The following is a 20,562-nucleotide window of genomic DNA, read 5'->3' on the forward strand; positions in this document are numbered from 1 at the left end:
ATCTAATGTCTTTTGAAGGTCTATAGACATAACATTAATTGCATTACCTTTATCCGCTGTCTATTACTTCAGCAAATAACCCAATCAAGTTAGTTAAACATAATTTGCCTTCAACAAATCCACGCTAGCTTTCATTTATGAACCCATATTTTTTAACTGCCAATTAATTTTGTCCCAGATAATTGGGCTAGTTTTTAGATTCCCAAAGTGCGAGGAACAAGGGAAAGCCAGTCTGGCAGTACACAGGAAAATCAGAATCAAGTGCAGTGTGTTTGCTAGTGTTTTTTTAATAACCCAGCCTTTGTGTTTCCATGTCATTTCAGGATTTCCAACCAATTAGCACCAGCAAACATGCTGATGATCAGCATAAATTGAGCTCAACTCCAGTATTTAAAAGGATATGTCAAAGATGCAATTTGATAGATTTTGGAGTTGACAGCATAACAGAAGGAATTTGAGGAACTGAGTCCAGGTGTTCAGTTAAAGGAAGGTGCTGCTCTTTACTGAGAAGAGGAAGAAGCCTGCTTGTGAAATCAAGAAGGCGTGTCTGGACGTTGTCCATGAGGTCAAAAACAGCGATGTTATGCCACTCTACTGGATTCAATATTAAAAGCAATTTAATGACCTAAGCAGGTTAGAAAGGTGAGTGCAGTGGCAAATTTATCTGTATTCTGATATGTATATCACCCAAACCTCCTCACCCTGCCTTCTCAAGCCTATTCTTGCCTCTCGCTCCACAGCTTACGTTGCAAGTATACCTAACCATTTCTATCTATACATCTCCTCACATCGCCATTTGTCCATTGGAGCACTGACGTTACCCGCAATACATTACCTATCCCTCTCACCCATCCTCAACAAATACTTCCTATTCATCCTTTCCTCACATGCCATTCCTCTCACTCATCGACCTCTTTTTATACTTTTTGAAGAAGAGAGCACAGAATATGAATGAAAGGCGGAGAATTAGCCATCCTTCATCTGACACGTGCAGGAGAGGAGGCACTGGAGATCAGTGGAATATCAGCATGCTTGGTAACAGGAGCTAGGCAGGTAGGAGCCTCTCATGTACCTGGTGTCAGAATTAAATAACAGATCACTACGCAGTATACCACACTGATTCATGTAGACTTGATATCAACAGTGAGTGAAAATGATCATATACATAATGGTCATTCAATACATATTTGAGCATGCGCTCACTTGATGCTGCGATTGCTTTCTGCAGGCGGTACTTCTTGCCATGCACTGGGAAGACCTGCAGCAGAGTGAAACCTATCCAATCTCTCTCCAAGCATGCCGGCACCCCACACATTTTTGGTGTTGTTACAAGGCATCCTCTTCAGCAGCAGTCCCCAAGGATCAGCATCTGCATCCAGCTGAGTAGTATTTTGGAGCAACCTTCGGCCTCCATCATGGACTTTCTACTGCTGCACCAACTGCTTTTGCTGATTAGTGGTGTGAATCACCAAGTGATAAAACCCAATGACCTATTTTGCTGGTCCTATTGAGATGCATATATCTGAGTTGGTGCACAGAACATTAGTGCTGTAATGATTCTTCCTCAGAATGAGTGACCTCCTCTGAACAGTCTTGTGGGAGGTGAAATACATTAATTAGAACTGTCAAGGTAAGAAGGTGTTAGTCAACATTGTTCATCGTATTTCACAGGCTGCTAACATTAAGTCAAAATATTGAAGGTCACTATGAGGATAAAGGCTGACATGAGACCGAGCGGCATGGTGGCACAATGGCTAGCACTGCTGTCTCACAACGCCAGGGACCCAGGTTCAATTCCAGCCTTGGGTGACTGTGACATTTGCACTTTCTCCCTGTGGCTGCATAGGTTTCCTCTGGGTGCTCCAGTTTCCTCCCAGAGTCCAAAGAGTTGCAGGTTAGGTGGGGTTGTGGGGATAGGGCAGGGGAGTGGGCCCAGGTGGGATGCTCTTTCATGAGGGTCAGTGCAGACTTGATGGGCCGAATGGCTTCCTTCTGTACTGTGTAAGTGGAAAGTCGCCATTGTCCTAGATAGCCAGAGGCTGCTTTCTCCTTTGAGGGGGAGAGCTGACTGGTGGTGATTTACCTGAGGATCACCACACCTCAGGTGAGGGGCAAGGTTGAGCAGGGAGGGCCTTCATGAATAATCTCAGCGTGGACTGTAGGGATTCTATAATTGCATTAAGGTGACAGTGAGTGGCAACAGTGGATGGTTAGATAGTGATGCGAAGAAGTGCATAAACAGAAAGGTGGATGCACCTGCAAGTGATATGAGAAGTGATGTGCTTGGGAAAGCAGAGTGAAGGGTTTTGTGTCAGAGACATTTTAAGGTGCACTTCAATGTGCCATTGCATGCATGTTTTCTGCCCTGATTAGGTCAGTAAATTTCAGCGTGGCAGTACACTCTGCTGCTGACCTCCTTTGCAATGTCCAGCTATGCCTTCTTGTTCTCTGAGCTAGGCCCCTTCCTCTGGTTGATAGGAAAGAGAATCTCCCTGCGGACCATAACAGTCTGCAACATTAGTTCCAGGGAGGCATCTGTGAAGCAAGGTGCAGACATGTTGAGTTGAGAATCCATTGTTGCTGTTTCTTCCTCAGTTCAAAAACCTGGACAATCCTTCACTTGTCATCTCCACAGTGTCCCTTTAAATAGTAAGACGTCTTAAAACACCAGGTTAAAGTCCAACAGGTTTGTTTCAAACAATGGGCGCGATTCTCCGCAAATGCGGCGAGTCGTAAAGGCTGCCGTGAAACTGGCCGTGTTTCACGGCAGCCTCCGCGCCCCCTCCCGGGACCCGATTCTCCCCCCCGGGTGGGGCTAGCAGCGGTTCCCGTGAAGCATGGCATCGCGGCCTTAGCGACCGTCGCTAAGTCCGCGCGCCAAGCGTCACGCCGGCTGACGCGCACGATGACGTCAGCCTCGCATGCGCGGATTGGACGGCTCCAACCCGCGCATGCACGGGGCCGTCATCTCCCTCGGCCGCCCCGCGGACTGATCCTGCGGGGCGGCGGAGGGAGAAAGAGTGCGTCCGTTACGGACGCACTGGGCCCATGGCCCCCTTGGCACGGCCGTGGTACTGCCGTGCCAATTGGGGCCCTGGATGCCCAGAACGGGCATATTGTGGCCGTTTTTACGACGGCAGCAAGCAGGTGTGTTTGCGGCCGTAAAAACGGCCGTAAAGGCCTGGGAACTCGGCCCATCGGCCTGGGGAGAATCGCTGTTCGCCGTAAAAAACGGCGAGCAGCGATTCGTGTCGTGGGGCGGCCGTGGGGGGCGGGGGGGAGAATAGCGGGAGGGTGGGAAAAATGTTGGGGACGCCCTCCCGCTATTCTCCGACCTGTCGTGGGCAGCGGAGAATTGCGCCCACTAGCTTTCGGAGCACTGCTCCTTCCTCAAGTGAAAGGAGGTCCTTCCTTCTTACTTCTTACTGTGCCCACCCCAGTCCAACACCGGCATCTCCACATCATCCCTTTAAATAGTTCAGCTGAAAAAGCCTCATTCAAGTTGTCATCACATCTCTCACATTAACTGGTCAGGTCCGGACGTCAGATACTAATGCAGTGACTGGGTTGAAAATCCACAGACAAAGATGTCCGATACACCTGCCTTTCACATGTGAGTGGTGGTGGAATGGTGAAATGTCTTAAAATAAGACATCAGCACCTCGTTGGATAGTGAGCATTTATTGGGGTGAATTATGTGCTGCTCATCACATTGGTTACATTTCCATGGAATTAAACCTCCTCCGAATGAAAGTTTATAGAATTCTCGGAAGGGGTCCATAAACAGCTATCAGACTTTTGTTCTAAATCAGATACCAAGAGCCTCCATCTATAGTACCGTAAGATTGAAAACAGGAGCTTCCACTCACTCCATGGACTTGTTCTGTTTGGTGAGTCCACCTGCAAAGGCAAATCTCTGGGCATCCAACTCAAGAGGCTGCCATTACTGCTAAATTGAGCATCAAATTTCAGCCCCTTGAAGGAATTCAAGCCTGCAATATTTTACAGAGACTAACTTGAAATCTCATCTTCAAGTATCTTTTTATCTTTACCTGCTTTTAATCTTTGTGTCTTTGTTAACAACTTCATCGCATTTACCTCAGTAAGTTTCCGCAGTACTTTTTGTAATAAACTAATTTTTTTTCTTGTTTATGACTAAAGCTTGACTGCTGGGTGAATTTTAAATTGAACCACTCAAGCCGCTATCTGCATAAATACAAATTCGGAGCTCAAGGACCATTTTAACAAAATGGCTTTTAACATATTTGTGATATATTTTGGCCACCTATTAATAACATTTCTTGAAAGTTCAAGAATTCAAGAACACAATACCAAAGTTAATGGGCGGGATTCTCCGATGGACGCCGCCGGATTCGGGAACACAATTGGGTGTTGAATTTGCCGCCAGCCAAAAATCGAGGTTGGCACCGGGCGCTAAATGGAATACCCAGGCTCCAGTCCCTTGACAGCGGTGTGCATGTGTTCTGTGCCGCGTACTGGCATAGGCATGCAAATTGAACAGTAAAGGCCGTTGGCCCAACGCGGCATTTTCCGGATCTCCTGCGATACTCCACTTCCGCCAGGAGGAATTACCAACAGCGAGGTTCACATGTGGTATCTCAAACCATGGCCGCTGAGGGTGCAGGAGGAGGTACAGTGTCCAACATCACTATAGTGTGCTGACAATTGTGCCGCTGGTCAGAGGGCACCTGCAGCATTTCAGGGGAGTAGCGGGGGAGAAGTGGGGGACCGCTAGGAGGTGGCCTGTGGAGCGGGGTGGCCGAGCACTGGCCACCATTGCCGCAGCCAGCAAGGCAGCCACATGGCTGCGCAACTGCCGACTGAAATGAAATGAAATGAAAATCGCTTATTGTCACAAGTAGGCTTCAATGAAGTTACTGTGAAAAGCCCCTTGTCGCCACATTCCAGCGCCTGTCCGGGAAGGCTGGGAATCGAACCGTGCTGCTGGCCTGCTTGGTCTGCTTTAAAAGCCAACGATTTAGCTGAGTGAGCTAAACCAGCCCCTGCTGACTGACTGCTCACTGGGAACTTAACACCATGAGTTGCATGGGTGCCTCCCCCAGTTCACCCTCCTAGGTGCCCTCAGCCCCCTGCCACCCCATCAATGGGATGGGCGTGCTCCAGCACAACCAATGCCATCACCATAGCTGGGATGAGGGTGAGCATGCATTGGAATTGCGTGAGTTCTACGTGGCGCCGGTGCTAGCCCATTAATGGAACTGAATCACTCCAGGACCGGCACCGCTTTTGTCCTTGTCGAACACTCACGATTCAGACCCGACGTCAGCACTTAGTCTCTCCACCTCCACATCCCATTCCATCCTGCGGCCAGTGATGGGATCATCTAGTCCCACTGCTGTCAACGGGGTTTCCTGATGTTCGCACCACTGCCGCTGGGGAACCTGTGGCAGTGGGAATCACTGCTCGCTAGGACTGGAAGATCACGTCAGCGGGATTAGAGGATGCAACTGGCGGGAAAGGCTGGGACATCCCACCCAACATTTTTTAAATGCTTGACATGCACTTTAATACTAATAAAATATGGTGTTGTATTAGCTTACCCTGGTTAAAGTTAGTGTTCCTTGCTGACATGTGCTGCATCGTACTCTTAGTTTCCCAGGCTGAATTTCTTTGCACACTGCCTTGCAGTAGACATAAAATCTGCTGTAGGTTCTTGAACCTGAAATATAAAAACACTGTATTGAAAACATATCTTTCAAGAGTTCAACAAACCAATCTAAATGGTTTAATCTCTTCAAAGAGAGTAACGCAGAATGCATACAATTTCTTTCAAACAGCATTGTGTATTTTGGTACAAAAAGTACTAAAGGGGTGTATTTCTGCTCCTTTGATCAGTGGCTCAAAAGCAGCATTTTCATGTCTAAGACAGACGGTCAAGTGCTCGAAAACCACCACGGGAATTAACACAAGTTTCTTTGCTGAAACCTTGATGCATACTTCAGGAGAGTGTTGCACTGTTGCATGTGCTGTCAATGTTAAATTGAGGTCCAGCCTGTCCTCTCAGCTAGTTGGTACTATTTTGAAGAAAATCTGTTCTCCGGAGTGTTCGTACCAGTATTGTCTGGACATTATCACAATGCAGTTTCTGGAACTTTGATAAGCACAAAGCTACCGGGCGAGATTCTCCGCACTCCCGACGGTGCGGAGAATAGCGTGGTTCGTAATATTTTACGGCCACGCTAGTCTGACGCCCTCCCGCTATTCTCCCCCCCCCACGCCCAACTCCCGATACGAATCGCTGCCGCCGTTTTTTTACGGCCGGCAGTGATTCACAGCTGATAGATGGGCCGAGTTCCCAGCCCTTTACGGCTGTTTTTACGAACGGCAAACACACCTGGTCTGGCCGTTCGTAAAAACGGCCGTAAACACTCGCATTTTATAACCATGGCACCGATTGGCATGGCAGTACCACGACCGTGCCAAGGGTGCCATGGGCCCCCGATCGGTGGGCACCGATCGCGGGCAGCGGGCCCGATGCCCGCGCACTATTTCTCCTTCCGCCGCCCCGCAGTATCCATTCGCAGGGCGGCTGAGGGGCAACCCGGCTCGCGCATGCGCGGGTTTCGCGCAAATGCGCGATGACGTCATCCGCGCATGCGCGGGTTGTAGTCTTCCAATCCGCGCATGCGCGGCTGACGTCATATGACGCGTCAGCCGGCGCTAACTCCGGCAAGCGGGCTTAACGAAATTCGTTAAGCCCGTGATGCCGGAGCTTACGGCGTCGGGCTGCTAGCCCCGACCGGGGACCAGAATCGGTTCCCGGTCGGGAAGGGGGGGGGGCTGGCGTCAAACCCGCCCGGGTTTGACGCCAGCCTTACGATTTCTCCCCATATGGGAGAATCTCGCCCACCATATTTCCTACATATTGTCACAGTCACAACAATTCAAAACTAGATAATTGCCTGGGAGGTCATGGAAGATGCTTTAAAGTACAAGTCTTCTTTCTTATCAGCAGTGGAGGATGATGAACAGAAATTCCACTCATGAAGGAAAGTAAAATTGAAAAAGTGCTCAATTTGGCCCACTCCTGGGTACTTCCCTTCAGATGTTGTCAGAGGAACATTTGCAGGAGTTGAGTGAAATTTTAATCAGCCAGGATGGTGCATACTGATGTGTGCAAGAGGCTAAAGAAGAAAAAACATGTGAGAGCATTGGGGACCGAGCAGGAACCTGCCAACTCTTGCATTCTACTCTTGCATATTTTTGTGGGAAACCCTCTGGAACAGACATATCTGCAATTAAAAAATACAGAAAGACAATTTGCTGCATCTGCAACCTTGGATTCTGGGTTAATTTGGCAGTTCAGGGGTTTCCCAAGCTGTCTAAAGCTCACCAAATTGAACAAGGTAAGAGGACATCAGGGATGAACAAAGCTGATAAATTGACAGTCTGGAAAGCTTTTAATTGCTGAGATTTTACTACTGCTTCTTTGCTTCGGTGAAAGGTTTCTTGCTCACTGAACTTTGGAGGTGCTTTCTAATTCTTCGGAGACCATGGCTGGGATTCTCCGATCCCGGGCCAGGTTGGAGAATCGGCGGTGACGCCGGAAATTCCTGCCACGAAGCTACGATGCCAGGACGCGATTCGACAGTCAGTGGCGCGCCCGTGGTCGACGCGGCGCAAGTGGGGGGGCCATTGAAAACAGATCCCATGGCGATTCTCCGTGGTCGCCGGCCGAGTTCCCGCCAAGTTCCGCCGATGTGAATCCAACCTGGTACTACCCGGCGGGAGCTTGGACCCACGGCAGCGGTGGCCGTCCTGGTTGGGGGGGGGATTCAGACTCCGGGGGGCCTGTCCGATGGACAGGCCCGCAATCGGGGGCTACCGATTGGTGGGCGCGCGCGTGTTTTGGAGGGGGCCTACCTCCTTCCACGCAGGCCTGCTGTGATGCTACGCCATGTTGCGTGATGCCGGTGTGGAAACGGCCACCACGCCTGAGTTGTTGGGTGCTCTGGATCCGTGAAACACATACAAGCCACCAACACTTAAAATAGTACAACACTATTTTATTAAACTATAAACTGTTGAACATACTCTTACTGTGGGTTAACACGATGTTAGATTAACTAAAGACCTGTGCCTGTCCTAACCAGTCTAATCACTCAGCACATGGTGAGAAACTGTGCTGTAAGCTCTGTACTTCTGAAAGGCTGCATCCCGAATGAGCGGGAAAACTGATGCCCTCTGACTTTATAGTGAGTGTGCTCTAACTGGTGATTGGCTGCGGTGTTATGCATGTTGATCGGTCCTATTGTATGTCCATCAGTGTGTGTGGCTGCACCATGATATACTGGTGTACATTATGACATCCCCCCCTTTTTGAAAAAAATGTTTTTGTATGTTTGTGGCAATAAATAGTGTGTGTTGATAATGTTCCTAACTACGTGTGGGGTGCGAAGACGTATTTACAGGACCATGTACAGGAAAACTAAGTTATATACAAGGGAAGGTGCCTGGTGCAGAGAACTAGTATGCAACAAAGTGAACGAGAACAATACTATATACAAACCAAGAAAACGATCAAACAAGGCAGGGAAACAACTCAGAGAGTCCATAAATTTGTAAAGTTCATAAATTCAGTCTCTGAGGTGGGCGGTGAATTCTGGTTGACCGCCTCAAGGGTGGGTCGGGAGCCGCCAGTTCAGGAGCCGGCTGGACTGCATCACAGTCGGGAGGAGGCAGAGTGACAGGAAGCTGTGCATAGTCCGTGGCAGGGTCAGCAGGGGAGCGATGCAACACCGGAGGATCACGTGGCGATCGTGGAACGAGGTGAAGGGCGCGTCGATTGCGGCGCAGAATGGAGCGATCTGGTAGCTGAAACAGGAATGAGCGGGGCGGGGGGGGGGGGGCGGGGTGGGGGGCACCTGCCTGAGGACAACAGCGGTTGCAGACCAGCCACCATCCGGGAGATGGACGCAAACATTGTCGTCTGGAGTGAGATCGGGGAGATCAGCACCACGGGAATCATGAGTCGCCTTGTGCTGCGCACGAGAAATCTGCATTTTGCGAAGAACTGGAACATGGTCGAGATTTGGTACATGGATGGACGGCACTGCCGTTCTCAGGGTGCGATGCATTAATAACTGTGCGGGCGACAGGCCAGTGGACAGCGGGGCGGAGCGATAGGCCAGCAAGGCAAGATAGAAGTCAGACCCGGCATTGGCAGCCTTGCATAGGAGCCTCTTGACTATGTGAACTCCCTTCTCTGCTTTGCCGTTGGACTGGGGGTACAGGGGACTGGATGTCACATGGGCGAAATTGTACTGCCGGGCAAAGCTGGCCCATTCTTGGCTGGTGAAGCAGGGGCCATTGTCCGACATCACCGTGAGTGGGATGCCGTGCCGAGCAAATGTTTCTTTGCATGCCCGAATGACTGCGGACGAAGTGAGGTCATGCAATCTTATCACCTCCGAGTAGTTTGAAAAGTAGTCTACGATCAGGACATAGTCCCTACCCAACGCGTGGAACAGGTCGATACCCACATTGGTCCAAGGTGACGTGACCAACTCATGGGGCTGCAGAGTCTCTCGTGGTTGGGCCGGTTGAAAGTGCTGGCAGGTGGGGCAGTTGAGCACTGCGTTGGCAATGTCGTCATTGATACCGGGCCAGTGCACAGCTTCACGGGCCCGTCGGGGACACTTTTCAATGCCCAGATGGCCCTCGTGTAACTGTTCCACGACAAGCTGGCGCATGCTATGCGGGATGACAATGCGGTCCAGTTTCAGGAGAACCCCATCAACGACTGCCAGATTGTCTCGTACGTTATAGAACTGAGGGCATTGGCCCTTGAGCCACCCGTCCGTCAGGTGGCGCATGACACGCTGTAGCAGGGGATCAGCCGCCGTTTCGCGGCGAATTTGGGCCAGGCGTTCATCTGAGGCAGGTAGATGGGAGGCTGCAAACTCAACCTGGGCATCGACCTGGCAGACGAATCCCTCTGGGTCATACGGAGAGTTGACTGACCTGGAGAGGGCGTCTGCAACGATGAGGTCCTTGCCTGGGGTGTACACCAGCTGGAAATCGTATCGCTGGAGCTTGAGCAGAATACGCTGGAGGCGAGGCGTCATGTCGTTCAAGTCCTTCTATATTATATTGATGAGCGGTTGATGGTCAGTCTCGACAGTGAATTGAGGAAGCCCAAAGACATAGTCGTGAAACTTCACAACACCGGTCAGAAGGCCCAGGCACTCCTTTTCTATCTGCGCGTAGCGCTGCTCCGTGGGAGTCATTGCCCGTGACGCATACGCAACGGGGGCCCATGACGAGGTCTCACCACGTTGCAAAAGCACGGCTTACAGATGCACTATAGAAAGCATCCTATCGGGCTGCATCATAGCCTGGTATGGTAACTGCTCGGCCCAGGACCGCAAGGAACTTCACAGAGTCGTGAATACCGCTCAGTCCATCACACAAACCTGCCTCCCATCCATGGACTCCATCTACACCTCCCGCTGCCGGGGGAAAGCGGGCAGCATAATCAAGGATCCCTCCCACCCGGCTTACTCACTTTTCCAACTTCTTCCATCGGGCAGGACATATAGAAGTCTGAGAACACGCACGAACAGACTCAAAAACAGCTTCTTCCCCACTGTCACCAGACTCCTAATTGACCCTCTTATTGACTGACCTCATTAACACTACACCCTGTATGCTTCATCCGATGCCAATGCTTATGTAGTTACATTGTATATCTTGTGTTGCCCTATTATGTATTCTCATGTATTTTCTTGTATTTTCTTGAATTCTGTTTAATTCCCTTTTCTTCCATGTACTGAATGATCTGTCGAGCTGCTTGCAGAAAAATACTTTTCACTGTACCGAGGTACACGTGACAATAAACAAATCCAATCCAATGCCAGACTGACTGGCATCCGTAGAGATTTTTGTCTCCTTTGCAGGATCAAAGAAGGCCAGGACCGGGGCCGTGGTTAGTTTAGCCTTGAGTTCCCTCCATTCTCGCTCGTGGGCAGGGAGCCACTGGAAGTCTGTCGTCTTCCTGACCAGGTTCCTGAGAGCCGTGGTATGAGAGGCGAGGTTAGGGATGAACTTCCCTAAAAAATTCACCATCCCCAAGAACCGGAGGACCGCTTTCTTGTCTTCTGGCTACGCCATGTTGCTGATTGTTGGGTGCGCGCTTGTTTTGGAGGGGGCCTACCTCCTTCCACGCGGGCCTGCTGTGATGCTACGCCATGTTGCGTGATGCCGGTGTGGAAACACCGTAGCTGTGATGGCAGCTACCTTGTCCGCATCCGGCCGCACACCCAAATGGAAGATGTGGTCCCCTAGGAATTTGATACCTGTCTGACCGAAAGAGCACTTGGCTCTGTTGAGGCGGAGGCCATGTTCATGTATGCGTCTGAAAAAGCGCTGGAGGCGACTAATGTGCTCCTGTGGGGTGGTGGAACAGATGATTATTTCATTGACATAGACGCGAACACCTTCAATCCCTTCCATCATTTGTTCCATGATCCTATGAAACACCTCGGACGCCGAGGTGATCCCAAACAGCATTCTGTTGTAGCAATATCTTCCAAAGGGGGTATTGAAATGAAAATCGCTTATTGTCACGAGTAGGCTTCAAATGAAGTTACTGTGAAAAGCCCCTAGTCGCCACACTCCAGCACCTGTTCGGGGAGGCTGTTACAGGAATCGAACCGTGCTGCTGGCTTGCCTTGGTGTGCTTTCAAAGCCAGCGATTAGCCCTGTGAGCTAAACAGTCCCTCATGCAGAGCTTTCTACTAGATTCATCTAGCTGGATTTGCCAGAATCCTTTTGAGGCTTCAAGTTTGGTAAAGAGCCATTTCATATGTGAGCTCTTCATGCTTGGGAATGGGATAGTGCTCCCTCATGATCTTGCGATTAAGATCCTTGGGATTGATACAAATTCTCAATTCGCCGGAAGGCTTTTTTTACACATACCATGGAACTGACCCAGTTGGTTGGTTCCGTGACCCTGGAGATCATTCCTTGGTCCTGGAGGTCTTGGAGCTGTTGCTTGAGGCGGTCCTCAAGGGGCGCTGGGACCCTGCGAGGTGCGTGCACCACCAGCGTGGCGTTTGGCTTTAATAGAATCTTGTAGGTATACGGGAGCGTGCCCATGCCCTCGAAGATGTCGTGGTACTGGTTGATAATGGCTTTGAGTTGCGCCCTGAAGTCGGTGTCTGGAAAGGCAGACGCATCAACAGGAGAGAGAGAGTGAACCCTCTGCACTAGGTTCAACAGCTTGCATGCCTGCGCGCCAAGCAAGGAGGCTTTCGAGGAGCCTATGATTTCAAACGGCAAGATGGCTTTGTGTGACCGATGCGTCACTTCCAGTTGGCATGAGCCGCTGGCAGCAATGGCATTGCCATTGTAATCTAGTAATTGGCATGCTGATGGCAGGATGGCTGGTTTGACACAAAGGCTTTGGAGGTCAGACCGCGCAATGAGATTGGCGGAGGCACCGGTGTCCAGGCGGAATCATATTTGGGACCGGTTGACCGTAAGGGTGGCACACCACTCATCGTCCGGATCAACACTGTGTATCGGAATAGGCTTGGTGCTGTGCTTTGGAGAAATCCTGTTCTCTGTTATGATGCTGACTTGAAAAGGCGCCTTCGGGTCGTCGGTGTCAAAATCAGGCAGCATGTCTGCATCAGGCTCTGTGACTGTGGGCTGAATGGCCCGGACATCCCTGCGAGGCTGGCTGGAGCAACGAAAGCTAGCAGGTTGAGTTGATCTGCATAAAGCAGCATAGTGGCCAAGTTTGCCACATTGCATCGTCGGGATTTGGCAGGACACTGGTGCTTTAAATGGGCGGAGCCACAGTTGCCACAAACTGTTGAGTTACTGCGTTTGTTGTGTGCCACCGCGCATACGCGGTGCGATCAGGCGTGGTGCGAGCCTGCGCATTACGTTCGTCGACGTCGACGTCCCCTCGTTCAGTGCACCCAAGCGCGGGAGTCCGCGAAAAGCACGCAAAATGGCCACCCTCATTCAGGCTGAGGCCCTGGAGTGGTTTGATGACTTGGACCCGTTCTGCCTCGTGGGGAGCTTGCCGCGCCGTTTCAGCCGCCTGGATGTGGGAATACCGACTAGTGGCGTGTTCGTGGAGCACGCAGGTCTCGATGGCAATCGCTAGGGTGAGCTGCTTAACCTTAAGGAGCTGCTGGCGAAGGGTGTCCGACTGAACACCGAAAACAATCTGGTCGCGTATCATGGAGTCGGAGGTGGACCTGTAGTTGCAGGACTGCGCAAGGATACGGAGGTGGGTGAGAAAGGACTGGAAAGGTTCATCCTTACCCTGTAAACACTGCTGGAAGGCATCGCGCTCGAAACTTTCATTCACCTCGACGTTGCAGTGACTGTCAAACTTGAGGAGGACCGTCTTGAATTTCGATTTATCTTCACCATCGGCGAAGGTGAGAGAATTGAAGATGTGGATGGCATGGTCCCCGGCTGTGGAGGGGAAGAGAGCGATCTTCCTGGCATCTGAAGCAGCTTCCAGGTCTGTGGCTTCAAGGTATAGCTGGAAGCGTTGTTTGAAGATCTTCCAGTTGGACCCCAGGTTGCCGGTGATGCGGAGCGGCAGCGGCGGGCGGACACTGTCTATGTTGCAGGATGGCTGTATGCTGGTGGAAGGCAGATCACTTGCAGGTAGGCCTAAGAAGTTCTAACATCAACTACTGGTACCATGATGTGTTGGGTGCTCTGGATCCGTGAAACACATATAGGCCACCAACACTTAAAATAGTACAACACTATTTTATTAAACTATAAACTGTTGAACATACTCTTACTGTGGGTTAACACGATGTTATATTAACTAAAGACCTGTGCCTGTCCTAACCAGCCTAATCACTCAGCACATGGTGAGAAACTGTGCTGTAAGCTCTGTACTTCTGAAAGGCTGCATCCCGAATGAGCGGGAAAACTGATGCCCTCTGTCTTTATAGTGAGTGTGCTCTAACTGGTGATTGGCTGCGGTGTTATGCATGTTGATTGGTCCTACTGTATGTCCGTCAGTGTGTGTGGCTGCACCATGATATACTGGTGTACATTATGACAACGCGCATATGCGGATCCACGCCGGCAGTGCAGGGACCGCGTATCAGAGCCGGAGCAGTGCCCAGCACTCCGGTGCCATGCTGGCCCCCTGTGGCCGACTGAATCGCTGGGCCAAGAGGCTCATTGATGCAAGCGTGAAACACTCCGGTGTTTATGCCTGCGTCAACACTTGGCCTGGAATTTGGAGAATCCCGGCCCCTTTCTTATACCTTGGATTTTTTTTTCTTTGAATCTAATTGCTGATAGCCTTCTCAGCAGCATGGGAGCCACTTACACGTCTCATTCATAGCATGGGCTTTTAATGAGGAACAAGAGGAGCAGCACCAACAAACAGTAGCAGATATTACAGGCACCTTCTCCTCAGGGACCTGGCACTCCACAGGACAGAAGGGATGAACACAGAGCTCCTGCTCACAAAAGGATACATCCCCAAAGTAGGATACAGAGGCAAAGGATAGAGCTTCCTGGACATGACCAGTGATTCAGGAGATTCAAACTTCCGTGGCGTGAGAAGGAGGAAGGCGATGACCGTTCCGCATCTTTGGAGGAGGAGGAAGAACAGGAGAAGCCGTAAAACTACCCTAATGTGGTCAGGGTACCTACAGGCACAGAATTGGCTGCCAGGCGTGCACAGGACAAATCCATACAGGTATGCCTTACTTGATTGAGACTGTGCAGCCATCTGTTACACTGACTCTGAACGCGTAGTGCCTACTCCCAGCTGCCAGGACAAAGCAGTTTCACAACCAACAATCCATTTTCTCACTACCTATTGTTCATTTTCTATTCTTGTTTCTCTCAAGGTTGAAGGCCACTTGGCAGGCGGCAGGCAACAAGCGGGATTACTGCACAATAGAGATTTGAAATAAAGTTTATGGTGCATCTCAAGTGACAATAAAAGTGATAATTTAACAAAATTCTAAACACCCTCCAATCTCTCTACAATCAGGTGCAGTGTGTTTCTGCTGTTGCTCCAAGATCATCCACCTTGTTGATAACCCCTGAGGCATCCAGCTCAACAGAAGTTAGAGAGCCCTGATCTTTCCAAAGGTAACTTTCCCCTGCTGTCTTTATCTCCAACCCCTGTGCCGACCTGTGATATATGGCTCACTGTGTGACAATGCAACTATCTGTCTGGGATGCCCCTGCTGAGGTGCATGCGTCTGAGTTGATGGATAGTGCGAGTGAGTGATGTGACAGTTCTTCCTCAGGGAGTACAATCTCCTTCTGAAAAGTCATTCTGGTACCAGCTCCTGAGTGATGCCTACAGGATCTGTGGGAAATGAAAAACAGGAATTTGACCTGACAAGTAGAAGGGTTCAAAGTCGACATTGTGCAAATCATTATGGGCGCGCTTGAACTGCCGCTGCTAGTGTGACCCTGGCATTGCCAGCCTGAACCTTGGCAGGTGCAGGGGGAGGGGGGAGGGGCAGGGTCCCTCCCGTGGTCCCGTGGTGTGTTGGGCTTGAGCGAAGGTTCGGGGGGGTCCCTTTGGGGGCTCTCGTGACATTGAGGAGTTCTATTGGACTTTGCAATTGGACTTTGTTCCCATTTAGTTAAATCGCGCCCTCTGATCATGATTTAATGGAAACGTTTCTACGTGTGGTAGCGAACGGAACTACCACAAGCTTCCCGATGCTTGGACCGTGACGCCGTCACTGCCTTACAACATTAATTGGTCCACCTAACTAGGCCCCATGGGCTTTATGCTGCAAATTATGATCCGCTGGTTGTTTTGCCAGGACCACGCTAACAAGGGAGAGCAGCACTAAAATCACTACTGCACAGTCAACCCCACTGAACTTGCGATCATGCCACTCAGGAGACCAGCCCCGCGATTCGGGCATGCCGACCTGGACAGATTACTGGACACAGTAGAGGCTCGTGGGGGGTCAGTCACAGAATATAGAACATATAGTGCAGAAGGAGGCCATTCGTCCCATCAAGTCTGCACCGACCCACTTAAGCCCTCACTTCCACCCTATCCCCGTAACCCCTCAACCTTTTTGGTCACAAAGGGCAATTTATCATGGCCAATCCACCTAACCTGCACAGGGCAGCCAGTGCCACCTGGGAGGAAGTGGCAGTAGCCGTCAGCTTGGGGAGCGTGAACAGGAGGATTGGCAGCTGGTACTGTAAGAAGATCTGTTGGACTTGAACCTGGTGTTGGAAGACTTTTTACTGTAAAAAGATCGACATTGTCCACCTGGCCACACCACCCGCACACCCCGCCATGAGTATTGTACCTGGCACCGCCCCACCCAGCCCCGGTCCATTCATGCCCAGCAGTGCCACCCACGCCACCACCCCCATACTCCCCATTTCTTCCTCCACACAGGTTGTCTCCCCCATCTCTAGACCCCTTAATGATGCCCCCTCTGTGTCCTCGCAGGAGAAGTTGGCCCACAACAGACAGGAGAGATCCCAGAGGACGGCAGGGTGCTGGACAGAGTCCTCACCCGCTCCGAGGAACGGGCCCTGGCGGTCGTGGTGGTGGAGGAGGACAGATCTGTAACCAATAATGAGGTTGGTGCACGGCGGCGAGGATCCACCGGCCCCCACCCAGATGACCTGTCACACGTGAGTTGTTAATGCCATACAGACTGATCCACCCCTCCCACTGACCAGATGTACATTCTCCATCTGAGGCACCGGCCCTCCGCCCGGCTACCAGGAGAACACCACGGACGAGATGTCCGAGCATGCCACCTTCGAAGCATCACAGCTGTCATCCCCACCCTCCACCAATGCAGACACACATATCTCGGGAGGGAACAGTAATGGACAGGCTTCTGGAGCACATTCTGGTGAGCACCACACTGTTGCTGATGCACAGCAAGTGGAGGCATGAACGCCCATGCGAGACAGCAGTAGAAGATCTCCTGTGATCCCAGGACCCACCTGGGTCCCAGTCAGATGCTGAGCCACTGGACCAGGTTTACCCGTAGCTGATGCAGATGTTGGGGTGTGGCCGTGAGATTCAGAGGGGAATGCCAGCGTGGCACCGAGGTCAACATCGCAAGGTTGGTGTCCGCAGTGGAGAGGCTGGCGCACAATATCAACAGCATTAATGGAGGTGTCCAAGACATGGCATCAGTGGCGGCCATGACTGAGTGCCTCAACAGGGGCTTCCAGTCGCTGGGAGACGTGATACAGTACCATGTGGGCATAGCCAAGGTGCTACAGAGGATGCCACAGTCACTGAGAAGCATTGCCGAGGGCGTCAACACCATCCTGCAGACATTGGGGAGCCACCAGGACTGGCAGAGTCAGATGATGGGGCATCCCATCGATGGCAGAGAAATCAGCTGCCCAGACACCCTGTTGGGCTTGGTCCATGTGAAAGTTTATATCATATAGTCATAGAATTTACAATGCAGAAGGAGGCCATTTGGCCCATCGAGTCTGTACCGGCCCTTGGTAAAGAGAACCCTACTCAAGCCCACGCCTCCACCCTATCCCCATAACCCAGTCACCCCACCCAACACTACGGGCAATTTAGCATGGTCAATCCACCTAACCTGCACATCTTTGGACTGTGGGAGGAAACCGGAGCACCCGGAGGAAACCCACGCACACACGGGGAGGATGTGCAGACTCCGCACAGGCAGTGACCCAAGGCAGGAATTGAACCTGGAACCCTGCAGCTGTGAAGCTAACCACTGTGCTACCATGCCGTTGTCCGGGGAACAGTCCATCCGTGACCTTATGAATGTTCTTGTGGGCTGTAGCCTGTGAGTTGCCACACAAGTACCCGCTCGAGCCCTGGAATGATCCTGAGGCCATAGAGGTTCAGGGCTGCGGTGGCCTTGGCGGCCACTAGGAGAGGGTATCTTCCTCCTCCATGTGATACTAAGCCCGCAAGGACACGGCACATGTGCCACACCGTCGCTTTGTTGAGGCGGAGCCTCCTGTGGCTCATGCTGTTCATCTGGGTCCCTCCCAGGCCTAATTGGTGGCTGGGTCCTCAGGTGTGGGGTGGGGCCCTGTACATGGGCAGCTGCCTCACGTCTCTGTGGACACTGCTGCTTCCACATCCTCCGGTGTCTGGCTGCCTGGCCTGCCGGCAGCACCACGAGGGCAGCTTCAGTGGGGTCCAAGATATTGTCCATATGATGAGCCATCAATTGCACGAGAGACGAGTTGCTATACAAAAGTTAGGGTTTAATAAGCTAGAACTTAGCCCTGCGGTCGACTACAATAAAATGGACGACCGTCGGGCGTTCCGATTATTTATACCTCGGGATGGAGGCATGGTTAACTCAGCCTCTTGACCAATCGGAGAGCCGTCACATGACTGGTCTCAACCAAGCGGTCGAGAGGCACATGACCGACCAGGGCCAATGGTAATCCGGTGTTCTGCACCAATGGCAGACAGCTATGCAAATCATACCACCACACCATACCTGAAAGATCTGTACGGAATTGGAGAGGGTGAGACACTGACAACCAGTGGCGTCTTCCACCCGGGACCCTCCAGTCTCCCCATTTCTCCCCCCACCCAACCGGCATCCTGCCCACACAGGACCCCCTGCTCACCAGACCCCACACCCTGTACCCCAGACACTGCATCTAACATTACCTTGACCGGGTCCTGGTTCCCTTCCCCCGGTGCATACACCCACCCGCCGATATGTCCCTGGTGCTGGGGCCCAATCCCTGGGTGTTTGGATGTTGGCTGCTGTGTCCGTAGTGTTGCCTCCCACAGTGTTCAGGCATCACAATCTGATTGGGATGCTAGGCAATAGCCCCTATGTACTACATGGCATACCTACCCACGAGGATCCACTTGGGATGTGTGAGGTGCTCACTTAACTACCATTGCCAGTTCCCTATGAGCTATAGCCTTCAGCCGCGTGGCCAGAGGCCTCTGCGGTCAGTGGGAGTTTTGGGTAGCCTGTGGGGCAGGAGGGCAGGGGCTGGGGATGCCCCTGGAACAGGGGCTGGTTTAGCAGGGGCTGGTTTAGCACACTGGGCTAAATCGCTGGCTGTGAAAGCAGACCAAGGCAGGCCAGCAGCACAGTTCAATTCCCATACCAGCCTCCCCAACAGGGGCTGGAATGTGGCGACTAGGGGCTTTTCACAGTAACTTCATTTGAAGCCTACTCGTGACAATAAGCGATTTTCATTTCATTTCACATGATCCAGGGGTTGGCATGGTGGACCCACGGGCGCAGCTGACACGCTCATTTTCCCAATCCAATTCCCGCACCTCCCCCAGCCCAGTGCCCCTGGGCTCATTGCCTGGGAGCGAAGATGGCAACTCACCTCCTCGGGTCTTCGCAGCACCCCTTCCGCCAGCTTCACGTTTTAAAATAGGAGTACTTGCTGGGAGCCCGTTTGAACAGGGTGGCTATTCGATACAGGGTCGCTTCCATTAATTGTATGGAGATTGGGCTTAAGTCATGATTATTGGTTTCCCACAACACTAGTGCGGGATCCTGATCTTGCCAACAGGAGCGGGCCGGTTGAATCGCAAAAGATCAGCACCCAGCACGGTTCATGATTTTGACCTCTCCCGCAATTTAATGGTCTCACTGCGCTCTTGCTTTAGCACAGGTGGGCATTAAATCTGCCCTTTATCTCCGTAGATGTTGGCATTAAGTCAACATGAGTTTGTGTTGTGTGCCATGTGCCTGTGTAATATCTAATTCTGTCACTAGGTATCTGGGAGAACCCTCCTCTCCCTCAGATCTCCAATTCCAGTGGCCTGGCATTCCACCACTGCTTCGTCCTCTGCACCAATCAGGGTGGTTATGAGTGGAGGGCCACTCCTAGTTCTCTGTCTCTCCCTGCTGTTCTCCACGCTCGTCTCTTGCAAGGACAGAAAGAAGAGAGCTGTGAGTGTGAAAAATTGAATGTTTTGAGAAGATGGAGCAACAACACTTGTGAAGGGTGACTGAAAGATAGATATAAAACGTCAAGAGAGAGGAATGGATGAACCTGCAATGTATGTGGATCTGAGGAATGCAGGAGACGGCTGCGGAAGTCAGAGTGAAGGGATTGATACTTGAATGTGGCATGTGTTTCACTATTCCTGCCCTGCATGTTGTCACTGAGTCTCTTGGGGCATTTTATCCACAGTCGGACTGTTCACCTTCTTTGACTTGTGGCCTTACCTGCTTGGTACCTGTGACGGTCTTATTTCTCCTGGCCGATGCAAACCTTATTTTTATGTGGGTCCTTCTAGCCTATAGCATGATGTCCAGGAATGTGTCAAAGAGGGAACCAGCTGGTACACCAACTCTGAACCCATGGGCCCATTCCCAGCCACCAGGACAAAGCAATTCCATGATAAACAACCCATCTCTCTCACTGATAGCTATTGTTCACCTTCTGCTCTTGTCACACCATTTTCTACAAGACAGAGGGGTAACGTTTTCTCGGTAAGATTCTTTCACTTGGATTGCTGTCTCTTACTGAGCCAGTTGTCGAATATTTCCATTCATCCCTCGCCTTTAAATGAGGCATCAG

General features: G+C 51.4%; 1 protein-coding gene across 4 annotated transcripts in view; it reads right to left on the reverse strand.

Annotated features, from left to right (window-relative positions):
• prkn (parkin RBR E3 ubiquitin protein ligase) overlaps positions 1-20,562 on the reverse strand; it is a 1,360,483-nt gene that overhangs the window by 793,633 nt on the left and 546,288 nt on the right. For all 4 annotated transcript variants that reach the window (XM_038803523.1, XM_038803514.1, XM_038803532.1 and 1 more), the window contains one exon: positions 5,583-5,701. In XM_038803523.1, the coding sequence (XP_038659451.1) occupies positions 5,583-5,701 (119 nt within the window). The remainder of the gene's footprint in view (positions 1-5,582; positions 5,702-20,562) is intronic.

The sequence above is a fragment of the Scyliorhinus canicula genome, chromosome 1 (genome assembly GCF_902713615.1).
Source record: "Scyliorhinus canicula chromosome 1, sScyCan1.1, whole genome shotgun sequence".
Lineage (NCBI taxonomy): Eukaryota > Metazoa > Chordata > Chondrichthyes > Carcharhiniformes > Scyliorhinidae > Scyliorhinus > Scyliorhinus canicula.